This window comes from Tachysurus vachellii, chromosome 11 (assembly GCF_030014155.1).
Source record: "Tachysurus vachellii isolate PV-2020 chromosome 11, HZAU_Pvac_v1, whole genome shotgun sequence".
Taxonomy (NCBI): domain Eukaryota; kingdom Metazoa; phylum Chordata; class Actinopteri; order Siluriformes; family Bagridae; genus Tachysurus; species Tachysurus vachellii.
The window spans coordinates 10,762,077-10,775,280 of record NC_083470.1 but is presented as its reverse complement, the minus strand read 5'-3'; the positions used below and the strand labels follow the sequence as shown (position 1 = coordinate 10,775,280).

At 38.2% G+C, this 13,204-nt stretch overlaps 2 protein-coding genes across 2 annotated transcripts; both read left to right on the top strand.

The window, feature by feature from the left end:
* The first annotated feature begins 2,396 nt into the window (after nt 1-2,396).
* Nucleotides 2,397-5,986, top strand: tmco1 (transmembrane and coiled-coil domains 1). Its single transcript, XM_060882194.1, has 7 exons — nt 2,397-2,559; nt 2,715-2,792; nt 2,904-2,963; nt 3,879-3,925; nt 4,042-4,109; nt 4,255-4,399; nt 4,814-5,986. The coding sequence occupies exons 1-7, from the start codon at nt 2,490-2,492 to the stop codon at nt 4,910-4,912; spliced, it is 567 nt and encodes a 188-aa protein (XP_060738177.1). The 5' UTR covers nt 2,397-2,489; the 3' UTR covers nt 4,913-5,986.
* A 610-nt stretch (nt 5,987-6,596) lies between these two features.
* aldh9a1a.1 (aldehyde dehydrogenase 9 family, member A1a, tandem duplicate 1) lies at nt 6,597-13,124 on the top strand. The gene is made up of 12 exons (XM_060881254.1): nt 6,597-6,755; nt 7,352-7,508; nt 7,720-7,865; nt 8,385-8,514; nt 8,659-8,793; nt 8,984-9,180; nt 10,480-10,620; nt 10,989-11,177; nt 11,627-11,714; nt 12,131-12,272; nt 12,385-12,497; nt 12,635-13,124. Exons 2-12 carry the CDS (start codon nt 7,358-7,360, stop codon nt 12,727-12,729), a joined length of 1,527 nt encoding a protein of 508 aa, XP_060737237.1. The 5' UTR covers nt 6,597-6,755; nt 7,352-7,357; the 3' UTR covers nt 12,730-13,124.
* Nucleotides 13,125-13,204: the final 80 nt, after the last annotated feature.

The window sequence follows — 13,204 nt, the reverse complement described above, 5'->3', positions numbered from 1 at the left end:
ATGGGGTCCGGGGCCCTCTGCTAAGGGCTGTCCGGTCCCTATATGACCGGAGCAGGAGTTTGGTTCGCATTGCCGGCAGTAAGTCAGACTTGTTCCCGGTGCATGTTGGACTCCGGCAGGGCTGCCCTTTATCACCGGTCCTGTTCATTATCTATATGGACAGGATTTCTAGGCGCAGTCGAGGGCCGGAGGGAGTCCGGTTTGGGGACCACAGGATTTCGTCTATGCTTTTTGCAGATGATGTTGTCCTGTTGGCTTCCTCAAATCAGGACCTTCAGCGTGCACTGGGACGGTTTGCAGCCGAGTGTGAAGCGGCGGGGATGAGAATCAGCACCTCCAAGTCCGAGGCCATGGTTCTCAACCGGAAAAGGGTGGCTTGCCCCCTTCAGGTTGGTGGAGAGCTCCTGCCTCAAGTGGAGGAGTTTAAGTATCTTGGGGTCTTGTTCACGAGTGAAGGAAGGATGGAGCGGGAGATCGACAGGCGGATCGGTGCATCTTCTGCAGTGATGCGGTCGATATACCGGTCTGTTGTGGTGAAGAAAGAGCTGAGCCGCAAGGCGAAGCTCTCTATTTACCAGTCGATCTACGTTCCTACCCTCACCTATGGTCATGAGCTTTGGGACAAGATCCCGGATACAGGCGGCCGAAATGAGTTTCCTCCTCAGGGTGGCTGGGCGCTCCCTTAGAGACAGGGTGAGGAGCTCGTTCACCCGGGAGTGGCTCAGAGTAGAGCCACTGCTCCTCCACATCGAGAGGAGTCAGCTAAGGTGGCTCGGGCATCTGTTCCGGATGCCTCCTGGACGCCTCCCTGGGGAGGTGTTCCGGGCATGTCCAACCACGAGGAGGCCCCGGGGAAGACCTAGGACACGCTGGAGGGACTATGTCTCTCGGCTGGCCTGGGAACGCCTCGGTATTCCCCCGGAAGTGCTGGAGGAAGTGTCTGGGGAGAGGGAAGTCTGGGCGTCCTTGCTTAGACTGCTGCCCCCGCGACCCGGCCCCGGATAAGCGGTAGAAAATGGATGGATGGATGGGAACGCTACATAAAACATTATAAAATATCATAACATGAGTTATTATAATAATGTTAATAATTTATTCTCAACTTTTTTAGCTCTTTATTTGCACAATTTATTTGTAATTGATACCAGTTTGTTAATGATTTAAGGTGATATTATTACATTTGTGCATTCAAAATGTACCTTTGAGATAAATTCAGATAGTAAAATTTGCTGATGTGTTATTGGTCACGTTACACTGGCTGTTGAATACATCTTCCAAAACAGTACAACTATGGGTGCAGACTTTCAGCTGAACACTATAAGTAGGTAAGGTTATATGTAGAACCCTTTTTAGACAGATAAAATGCTAACATATAAAAGTTAATAAAGGAACGGATTTTCTAATGATACGTCAAAAACTGAAATTCATTTCTCTCAATGGCACTCATCAAAGAGCTGCATCTTTTGTCTTCTTTTCAGTGTAAAATACCCATTTAATGTGGCTTTTAAATCTTCCCTAGTATTTGTAATATGTGTGATATTCTTCTGACTCCTTTCATTGATGTTGGGGGTAAAGCCTTGAATCTTGTTCCTTGTTTAAGTGTAATTAGTGATTCAGCTGGTCCTATTCTGTCATGTGAGTATTATTTCATATCTTCTGTTGCTCGGTTCAGTACTGACCCAACTAGTTTCTGTATTGTATACAGATGTCAGCCTTGGTGTTTCTACACTTTTTGCAATTGTGATTTATTCTATTTTTCTCCCTTGCTGATAGATAACTTACCGCCATCTCCAACGATAAGGATTCCAGCCTCTCTGATCCTTTTTAAGAAACTGACAAACTGATGTATTCAAAGCAAATAATTTCACTGTACTTACCTTTACTGCATATTCGGATAGTCTGATTCTGATAGCAATGTCACAGAACAACATATGTACTAAATTATTCATTCATTCATCTTCTACCACTTATCCGAACTACCTCGGGTCACGGGGAGCCTGTGCCTATCTCAGGCGTCATTGGGCATCAAGGCAGGATACACCCTGGACGGAGTGCCAACCCATCGCAGGGCACACACACTCTAGGGACAATTTTCCAGAGATGCCAATCAACCTACCATGCATGTCTTTGGACCGGGGAGAAAACTGGAATACCCAGAGGAAACCCCCGAGGCACGGGGAGAACATGCAAACTCCACACACACAAGGTGGAGGTGGGAATCGAACCCCCAACCCTGGAGGTGTGAGGCGAACGTGCTAACCACTAAGCCACCGTGCCCCCCATGTACTAAATTATTTAAAAAAATTAGTAAAATAGAATTGAATGAAATAAAATAAACACCAAAAAACCTGACCACTAGAGAGCGACACCATGACTGAATACAAACAGTTGTCGCATACCGATGATGTCACGTAATGCTGACGCTTAACTTTGACTGGGATATCCACCGTTAGCTATAGTGTGGTCATATAATCCCAAAACTGCACAAAATGACTACTATGTTCGCAGACACGATACTTATCGTCTTCATATCTGTTTGCACCGCGTTGCTGGCTGAAGGTAATTAAACGTGACTATATTTTACTAGTATTTGACGAGGTCAGGAGATAAATTGCATGCAGTTAGCCGATGACTAGATCAGTTTAACCACATATGTCTAACTAGTTTAGTGAATTTTTCGAGCTTGACGTCGTCTTTATTTTTGAATTGTTTAGGTATAACATGGGTGTTAGTTTACCGCACAGACAAGTACAAGAGGCTCAAAGCTGAAGTAGAAAAGCAAAGCAAAAAGCGTAAGTATGAACTAAAATTGGTATCTAATTACATCTAAACACTGTGATTGATGCCATGAGCATCTACAGGTCCTTTGAGTTCATTCCTTTTTTTTTTTAATGTGTTTTAAGTGGAGAAGAAGAAAGAGACGATTACAGAGTCTGCTGGACGTCAACAGAAGAAAAAGATAGGCAAGTGAAAAGCTGCACGATTTTATTTATTTAACAATATTATTTTTTTTATCCCTTCCAGCTTAGTTACAGTTGAGATGAGTAACTGATGGTTTAGAGTCGTGTTCAGGTGATATGAATGGGATCTGATCTCACAGCCTACAGAGTTCAGAGCACTGCTAAGCCTCCACTGTGCAGTTAATAGTCAAGTCAAGTCAAGAAGCTTCTATTGTCATTTCAACTGTATATAGCTGTTGCAGTACACAGTGAAATGAGACAATGTTTCTTCAGGACCATGCTGCTACATAAAACAAAGACAGAGCTAAGGACTTAGTAAGTTAATCCTAGATACATAAAGTGCAACTGTGCAAACAGTGCAGACAAGACAGGACAAAAGACAGTACAGACAAAAAATTACAAGACAATACTCAAAAGACAATAAACAGAAACAGTGCTGACCGGTGTAAATACTGTATGTTCAAACAATATTGCATGTGCACAAATACTAGAATGAACAGCAGGTTATAGCAGCAGGTCCCTGAGATAATGTAAAGGATTGTGCAAAACAGCAAACGATATAATATTGTACATGCCAAATGTCCCAATACGTAAGGAAAATCAACACTTTCAGATAGTCTTTAAGAATGCCTTTCACAAAAGAAGGCCATGGTGTGCCAGGAAAGAATGCAGCACAAATTTCAGTTAAAATAATGCTATTTGTATTGCCAAATTGCAATTACATGCATAACACCAGAAAAAAAAATTACAGCATTAGTAAGAGAGACCTGCCCATATATAGAGACTTTTGGGACACACTGTATATTCCTTTTGCAATATTGGTGTTATTTGTTCTGTAGAACGACAGTTGTGCAGAATGCTAAAAGAGGTAGAAATAAATTTGAATTTTTAATTTTTTTTTTTGCTCTGCTCAAACAGAAAGGCAAGAGGAGAAACTCAAGAACAACAACCGAGACCTGTCAATGGTGAAACAATCTTATTTGATACAGCTACCATATTTGTCATTTATATCTTGGCAGAGAACTCTCTTTTTTTTGTATTTCAACTCTCTGCCTTAAACAGAAATTATTTTTCATCATAGGTCAGAATGAAGTCCATGTTTGCCATTGGTTTCTGCTTTACAGCATTAATGGGCATGTTCAATTCTATGTAAGTTGATTATGATTATCTTTAAGTATTAGTCCACAAATAAGTGGTGTTTGTTCCTTTGATATTTTCTTTTGAATTATAGAGTTGTATGCAGATCTAATGGTTTAGGCATCAGATTTATTTTCCAATTTTTATTTCACTTCAGCTTTGATGGGCGGGTTGTAGCAAAGCTACCATTTGTTCCACTGTCCTACATCCAAGGCCTTTCTCATCGCAATCTTCTGGGTGAAGATTACACTGACTGCTCTTTCATCTTCCTCTATATTCTGTGCACCATGTCTATTAGACAGGTAATGCTCAACACCTTGATTTCATTAACTGTTTGTTAATTGTACATATTAACAAATTGTACATATTGTACACACATATTGCACTGACTATGTATGAGCAAATTGCACATTTTCACGTGTCAACTCATTCCCTGTACAATTGTTCTGCAATTTCTGGAGTTCGCTCCTAAGAATTTCACTCACCAAGGCACATGTGCTGTGCTGATGTGACAATAAAAGTGACTTGACTTGACACCTTTGCCATAGGTTCAAAAAGAAAAGTCACAAGAGTGAGATTCAGCGGCTTCAGTTATGTGTTGACTATAATCTCTGAGAAAATCTATGCTTTGAAACTGCATGTTAAGGTTGAAGTTAATACTACTGTATTTATTATCTCAGTTGTAGTGAAAAATACTTTTCCTGTCTCTCATTCAGAACATCCAGAAGATGCTGGGCTTGGCTCCATCTCGTGCAGCCACCAAACAAGCTGGAGGGTTTTTGGGACCCCCTCCACAAGCTGCCAAGTTCTCATAAACATGTTAGACAATACACAGGTTCTCTTCTTTTTGGTTGTAGAAATACTTTGGGTAGACTTGAAGCAACCAAACAAACTCTTTACAAAAGAAAAAAAAATTCAAATGCAGTAGCTGCCTGGTTACCTCACTGTACATATTGTTTCCATGTTTAAATTTGACAATGATTTTATTCAAACTCCAAATATTTACAGTAGTTCGATAATGGCAAATAGAATTTCTTTAAATGGTTTTGGTTAATTAATTACATTTTGCCTACTGCATACTGTCTGAAGGTGGAACTGCTAAACGTAGATTATTTAACAGTTTCATAAAGGCTGGGTCACTTGTGCTTGTCAAAAGGAGGGAAATAGAGCATGCTTTAAAAATACTTTAGTTATTTTAGAAAGGTCTAGTTTCAATTAAATATGACACTTTCACCAGAAACTATTTACATGTAAACGATAACAGTGCTATCTCAAAATAGAACGATATTAGAAATAGTTTTTTTCTTCTAAATGTTTTATATGGCATTTTCTAACTTATTAAACATAACATAAGAGGCCAACTATTTCAGTGTTGGGCCCCACTGGTATTGTGTGATATTTTTGTCAGCTTATTTCAGGCATGGGAACATTTAGGAATCTTGGGAGCACTGTACTTGTTGATCCCACCAGTTTTGATTATTTCACCCTGCATGCTACAGATGTTAAGGAATATTCACATGGATAAATAGAAAAAAAATCAGACAAAGGTTTTTATTTTAATTTTATTACCATGTGCATGTAATTCTGATTTCTATGTCAATGGGTCATTACATAACTGCACTACATAATGATCAGTATGTTAGTATGCTCTTTTAATTCTAGTTTCTAGATAAGCGACCTGATAATCTGTTATGTGTTCTCCACTCTCTTTATTTGAAATGTAAGACTAATATTTGGTATGGATTTTATTTATGCATATGTGTGAATGTGTTGATTAGATTTAAAGAGATTAAATTGTGTGGATTCTATTGCTTTAAGTTCAGTTTTGTAATTATTTTATGGCGCTTACACTTGGTGAATAAAGTGGTAAAGTTATCTTGCATAGATTACTTCAGTGTTAGTGACTTTTTTCTTGTAAAAAATGTTACGCTCTTGGTCAGATGTACAAATAGCATCATCTCATTTAAAAAGCAGCAAAGACAAATCTGTGTGTCATGGAAAAGCAAACATTTTATGTGTTAATGTAATTGTATAATTTTTAAATGCACAATTCAATATAACAAAGGTGGATGACATAAACCTGATGTGTGCATGCTAAAAAGGATTAGATGGAGTAACCCCGAGTTTAAAATTTTGCTCTAACGCACCTACATCAGTTCAGTAAGATCTGAAGATTCGGTGTGTTAGAAGCAGGTATTGTGTTAATCAAGGAAGAAACCTACAACAGAGGGTTAGCTTTCAGAAAATGTAGAAATCCTTCAAAATCTCAGCACACTAAGAAACTTTTGTGTACTTTTGACCCACTTAAGACGTGCAACTTCTTTGATGATGCAATGCAAGATCATAATCCAGATCATAATTCGGATCATAAAATTGCAGGATACAAAAGTGTATTGACTGAAAATTGGTTGGATGATAGTGTGTCAAAAGCACAAGTGCTGACGTGCCAATAAAATGCACCAGTGAAAGAACCTGGTTAACGTCCAGTCCACTGTGTTATATAATCACGGTCTGATAAGTGGATTTCTGAGAGACTATAACTTCACTCAGTTCACACAAACTTCACGGCCATTTCTGCTGTCAGAAGGGTGAAGTGAAGTAGCTCAAGACCTACTGAATCTGCAGAGACACTAAAGAAGCCAAGTCTCACACTTCAAGGTAACGTTACATTTGCTGAAATGATTTGAAGGCAAACCTAAATATCGAATGCATAACGGAAATTATCGTCGTTATTGTGAAGCGTAAAGCGAGCTAGCTTCCACTAGCTCCTGACATATCGCAAATGTATTTTTTTTTTACTGCTTCAGTTTATGATTTTCTTGTTTTAAACGTCTTTCGGATCCTTTTTAGGTTCATTTTTACGACTTTCATTGTAGTCTGGAAAAGATCAGGGGGCGTGAGGGTTGTTTTTTCCCCCTCAGACGTTAGCATACTGGTTAGCTTAGTGCTAGCAAAGAGGGGTATGGAAGTTGTGCAATTCCTCTTATCTCTAAACCCCTTTCTGCTGAGGCCCTACATACATGACAGGCCATGCTGTGGAAAGACAGGGAGAAAGTTAAAAATGGGGCATGTACAAATGTCCCAAGCAGACAAAAGTGAACAGACATTACCCATGAGAATGGACATTGTCTTGGGTGCTCCAGATTACTGGCAGAACAACTTGTTCTACAATAATCCACTGCAACAAATATTGAGCTTTGTTGGACAGCACAAATAATCTAGGTTCTAATAAACAATATTTTCCTTGTGAGCAGTATAAAATGGCTCAGACACCACTTCTTTCGCTGCCTGAGTTTCACAATGTTTCTACTGGGAGTCTGGTTGTGAAAGAGGCTCTAAACTTCTGGGGTGGAGCTCGGGTTCAAGGCAAGAACACGAACAACTCTGAGCCAGTGTATGAACCAGCAACTGGTAAGGTTTTTTTTTTGCATGTGTAGCAACAGATCATAAATCTACACTGATTCTTTGCATGATGGTGTTTAGTGCTAATTGTCACTGATTAACTGTTGCCTGCATGTTGCTTTGCAGGTTATAGGTCATATGTAAAAAATATTCCAGGAAAAAACAAATATCTGTAAATGTATAAACATACTGGAGTTAAACCAAACCTTGCTTTCTCCAGGCCGTGTGCTATGTGATATGATTCCTTGTGGGGAGGAGGAGGTAGATCAGGCCATAAAGGCTGCACACTCTGCCTACCTAAAATGGAGTAAACTTGCCGGCATAGAGAGAGCTCGGATCCTGCTGGAGGCTGCACGTATTATTAGGGTAAAGATTCGCAACAAAACCCAATGGTCCTAATTACATATACTATCCAGTATCTTCTTAATAGTGTGTAGATATATTTGTGTTCCTAAGAATGTATAGTTTTAAAGGGCTAATGCAACGCACAAGTATGTGGTATGTGGTTCTGAACAGAGATGTTTGCATTATCTCAGGTAACTGAACAGTATGTGGTTCCTTTTTTGTGAACTACAGTTCTAAAATACAGTCCTAATTAATTTAATAATAAACCAATCCTAATCCTGCATCACTGAAGCCGTTTAGATTTGAGGCAGAAATAACCATGACACAGTGCATTAGAATGTCAGCTTTTATTTCCTGATATTTAAATGGTGCTTTGTTAAAATTTGATTTGGCACCTCCTTTTTTAAACCCACACATTTTTCAAATGATCAAAAATATCGACCTTTGTATTTTGCTGCCCAGGTGTGCTCGGTTTTTCACAGTCCAACAGTCCATGACATAACCAACAAGTGTAAACTTTATTCCTTGTTGCTTTAACAGGAGCGCAGAGATCAGATAGCTGTGCTGGAAGTGATCAACAATGGAAAAAGTATAACTGAGGCTAAGGTGGACATTGATGTGGCCTGGCAGTGTATTGAGTACTATGCTGGAATTGCTCCCACACTAGCAGGTATTTTTAGCTGTAAATTGTCAAAACCGCTACAGCATTTCTTATTAATGGAGTACTCAGAATACATCTCCTAAGCAAAATAATGCTTTAGAAAAAAAAATTTTCTTCAGTTGAGTAATATAGATTTGTGTGTGTTTGTGTCAGGCCAGCACATTCAGCTTCCCGGAGGCTCTTTTGCTTACACTCGTAGAGAGCCACTGGGTGTATGTGTGGGAATCGGTGCCTGGAACTATCCCTTCCAGATTGCTGCATGGAAATCGGCCCCAGCTCTAGCGTGTGGTATGTGAGAAATGTTAAATCTTACTTACTCTAAACTAATAAGAATATCCAAGCGTCCCTGAGCTTGGGAAAGGTGCTATATAAATTAAACTTATGATTATTATTATTATTATTATTATTATTATTATCCAGTATGGTATTAATTGAAAAACTGGATTTGTAACTGAATGTTATGGTTTCACTTGCACAGGTAATGCCATGGTGTTTAAGCCATCTCCCATGACTCCACTCACAGCAGTCATTTTAGCAGAGATCTATAAAGAAGCTGGCGTGCCAGACGGGCTGTTTAATGTGGTGCAGGGTGCAGCTGAGACCGGATCACTGCTGTGCCACCACCCCATGGTAGCCAAAGTGTCGTTCACTGGTAGTGTGCCTACTGGCAAGAAGGTAACAAAGCTAGAAGGATTTCCTTTTATGAAATGGTTCTCAATAATAGCAGCAACATTTGAATCATGGTGATTTCATGAAATATTATCTATTTATTGTTTTATATTTAACACATTCTTTAGGTTTGCTTATATATGTTGGAGAATATAGGTCTGTTGCACCACACGGAACTGTTTTTAGGTGGCCCAGTTTTCACATATAAGCATTTAACACTGTGAAGCATACAGTATGACTGGTTCCACTTGCATTATATAGGATTCTTAATTTGGCAAAATTTTGATGTGAGTTAAAGCATGAACGTTATAAAATATTAAGGTAAGCTGTGCTGTTATCTTTCCATGTACACATGTAACACCACAGAAGAATAATATAAGATATACCTTTATTCGTCCCACAATGGGGAACTTTCTCTGTTACAGCGGCAAAGAGAAAGAAATGCAAATATATAAAAAAATCAATCTGAATAATTGTAGCAACAAGAAGGTTAAAAAAACAGCAATGGTAGTTAAACTAGTCAAATCTAAACATGATACAGAGCAGCATATGGAAAGAGGAGATGCTTTTCATAGCAGCACAGCAATAATGCACAAACATTTAAGTTATAAAAATCACAGAAATACCTGGTTAATGTACAACAAGGTTGATGAATTTAATTTGAAGCCCGCCATCTTGTCTGAAATGGTCACATGACAACAATTGTCATTGTTTTCAGAGGCCACACTGCAGAGCAAAAACTTTTCAAATTTATCCACTTTGGAGAGTGTTTTCAAAAAGCTCCAGTTTTGTTGACAAAAACGCTGTCTCAATGTGCAAGGAATGCTGAAACCAAGGGAAAAGTGTGGACATAGCCTTAATCGGATTCATTATTTTTTTTTATTTAACCCATGAGTAATTGACTTAATTCAACTGCTATCACAGTTCACGTTTATCTACTACAACACGCTTTATTTCATCCAGGAGCTTTTACTATATTTCTTTTGCCAAGTAATGTTTTAATTAATAACATGTCTGACCTTTTAGAAGTTTCAGTTTCACTGAAAGTAAATCTTATCTTTCTGGAATCATCTATTGAAAATGATGTAGCCAAATAGGAAATGTAAATATTTAAAAGCCTTGTTTAATTTCACTTGAACAGCTAGCTGAGATATTCACTAAGTGAACATGAGCTGAAATCCCTAAAATGGTGTTTAAGTGCAAATAGTATATAGTGGATTTGAGGTAAAATGTTAAAACTAGATTGTTTATATCCAAGGTATTGTTGTAGAATATTAAATCATACTGTATTTGTTTGTCTGTAAGGTCATGGAGATGTCAGCAAAAGGTGTGAAGCAAGTGACACTGGAGTTAGGTGGAAAGTCACCACTTATCATCTTTAAGGACTGTGAGCTGGAGAATGCTATCAGAGGGGCTTTAATGGCTAACTTTCTCACCCAGGGAGAGGTAATTAGGCATTAACATCAGCTCTCTTTAAAATAAATAATCCCAAAGGTGATAATATTGGTTAAAGTACACTATATGGACAAAATACAACTGTTTGTTTACAACTAATCATATACAGATATATGTGGATCTTCCACAAAATAAGCAAATCCCTACAGTCACAATTCAAACTAGTGAAAAGCCTTCTCAGAAAAGTGGATGTTTTTATAACAACAAAATAGTAATTCAGTCTAGAATGTGAAGTTTAAAAAGCACAGAGATGCTCTGTTCATGTGTCCACAAACCAAGTTCCTGTTGCCCTTTGTTTTAGTTGTTCCAGTTGTCATGGTTTTATGAATGACCGTTTTGTCATGTTTTGGCTGATGCAGGTGTGTTGCAATGGGACACGGGTGTTCGTGCAGAGGGATATTATGAAGCAATTTATAGAGGAGATTGTGAAGAGAACAAAGGCCATTGCTGTTGGAGATCCTCTACAAGATGGGACACGGATGGGTGCTCTGATTAGCAAACCCCACATGGAGAAAGTGCTGGGTTTTATAAACCAAGCTAAAGAACAGGTACTATTAATAAAAGTGTTGGTTACATGATTTGAATGTCTGATTATTGGGTAGATTTTTCTTGACATCAATATGAATTGATTTGGTATATGTTCAATATACTTCAGTAAGTAGTAAATAGATCTTTAGAGAATGACTTAAGGATTATCTCATTTTAATTAAAAAAACATCTGCCCCTTTTCTGCCCCTCATCATTAAAACACAAATGTTGTTAAGATAAACAAGCAAAAAGTTGATTTGTACCTATTGTAAGTAACTTTTTCCATGAAGAATTTATCATTGTATAGAACACACAACTGCTAAGGATGTGGTTCTGGAGGCATTTTGTACATTGGAGCATTTCTGGTTGATCTACAATATACAAATTTACAGAATAGACTGTACACAGTGGTGTTTGTAACAATAGTTTTGATAGAAATGTAGCTTTAATGTCTCAAATCTTGTATCAGGGAGCCAAGGTGTTATGTGGTGGAGAGCCATTTGTTTCCAGTGACCCCAAACTTAAAGGAGGCTACTTCTTGTCCCCATGTGTTCTGGGTAAGTAATGTGTTTTTTTTTTATTGTATCTGAATTGAAATGTTATAAAATTTAACTCCTCTAGCTTAACAACACTAACCTTTGTGTGTTACTGACCAACAAAGTTTATTCCATTTTCTTGTTTTAAAAGTAATAACACTGACTAAGACAAGATGCACATTATGTAGTTGTGCATGTATTTGTCTGCCACAAACCTGGGAAGGTTTATAATTTATATTTAATTTGTTCGCTTGTCTCTTTTTGGCATAATGCTACATTTAATGTTAAATTCTAATCGGCACTGGAGAGCTATTTTTAAGAGCTAACTTTTTCGTATTATAAGCATGGAACCAAGTTGGTCCCTAATTTAATCTAAAATAAGCTTTCCAGCAATACACAAGTGAATGTATTTCTTTTATATGTTACTATATTCATAGATAACTGCAGGGATGACATGACCTGTGTGAAAGAGGAAATCTTTGGGCCTGTGATGTCCATTATGCCATTTGACACTGAAGAGGAAGTTTTGCAAAGAGCCAACAACACAACTTTTGGTTTGGCATCTGGAGTCTTTACCAGGTGAAGTCTCACACCAGGGTCTCCTTCAGATGACCTCATGATCTGTATAAAAATAGAAAAGAAAATTTACCTCCCCTTCTACATTTTAACATGTTGTCTTGCATGCATGCAGAGATATTTCTAGAGCACACAGAGTGGCTGAAAATCTTCAAGCAGGGACGTGCTTCATCAATAATTATAATGTGAGTCCAGTGGAGGTCCCATTTGGAGGCTACAAGATGTCAGGTAGGACTGTAGGCAGTACTATTATTTAATGCCCTAATAATAGCAACGAATACTTATCTTTCCAAATAAATCTTCATTTACTCATTTATGCCATGAGACTCAGCAGAAAACTTTTTTTTTTCTCTCTCTCGCTCCAGGTTTTGGCAGAGAAAATGGTATGGTGACTATTGAGTATTATTCCCAGCTGAAAACTGTTGTGGTGGAAATGGGAGATGTTGACAACCACTTTTAAAAGACCTTGATGTCTTCAGTAAAGTGACAGTCTTGACATTAAACAGTAAAGCTGTGCTGATGTTTAGTAAATATGAACCCACAGGTGACACTTAAGTCAACGTATTCCTGACTGTCCACTTTTGAATATGTGAAAATAGTTCTGAGCCAAAACCATATCATTTAGCAAGTGCCTAAAACACTAAGGTTATATTTGCATTTAAGATTTTCTTAGTCCATTTGAACAGTACACCTTGTAAGCAATATTTGTAGCAAGTTCATTTGCATTTTCAGTAAAGGAAACATCTAGACATTTGTGAAAGAGAGCAGGTTGATTGTGATAATTATCCAACAGTGTAAACTGTGTTGTGGAATGTCAGTTTTTACTGAAAATAAACACATTTCTATCATTTGGAATTGAATTAGGTTTGTTTTCTGTTTTTGCCTAATTCTGACCTGTACCTCAGATTTCTGACTTCTGGTCAGAAGGAGTCTGA

Excerpts from the sequence above, each read along its gene's own strand:
- tmco1 (XM_060882194.1), top strand. The coding sequence starts at position 2,490 with ATGACTACTATGTTCGCAGACACGATACTTATCGTCTTCATATCTGTT. Across the intron at positions 4,110-4,254 it reads ATGGGCATGTTCAATTCTAT|CTTTGATGGGCGGGTTGTAG; the intron begins GTAAGTTGATTA and ends ATTTCACTTCAG. Across the intron at positions 4,400-4,813 it reads GCACCATGTCTATTAGACAG|AACATCCAGAAGATGCTGGG; the intron begins GTAATGCTCAAC and ends TCTCTCATTCAG.
- aldh9a1a.1 (XM_060881254.1), top strand. The coding sequence starts at position 7,358 with ATGGCTCAGACACCACTTCTTTCGCTGCCTGAGTTTCACAATGTTTCT. Across the intron at positions 8,794-8,983 it reads GGCCCCAGCTCTAGCGTGTG|GTAATGCCATGGTGTTTAAG; the intron begins GTATGTGAGAAA and ends TCACTTGCACAG. Across the intron at positions 11,715-12,130 it reads CTTGTCCCCATGTGTTCTGG|ATAACTGCAGGGATGACATG; the intron begins GTAAGTAATGTG and ends CTATATTCATAG.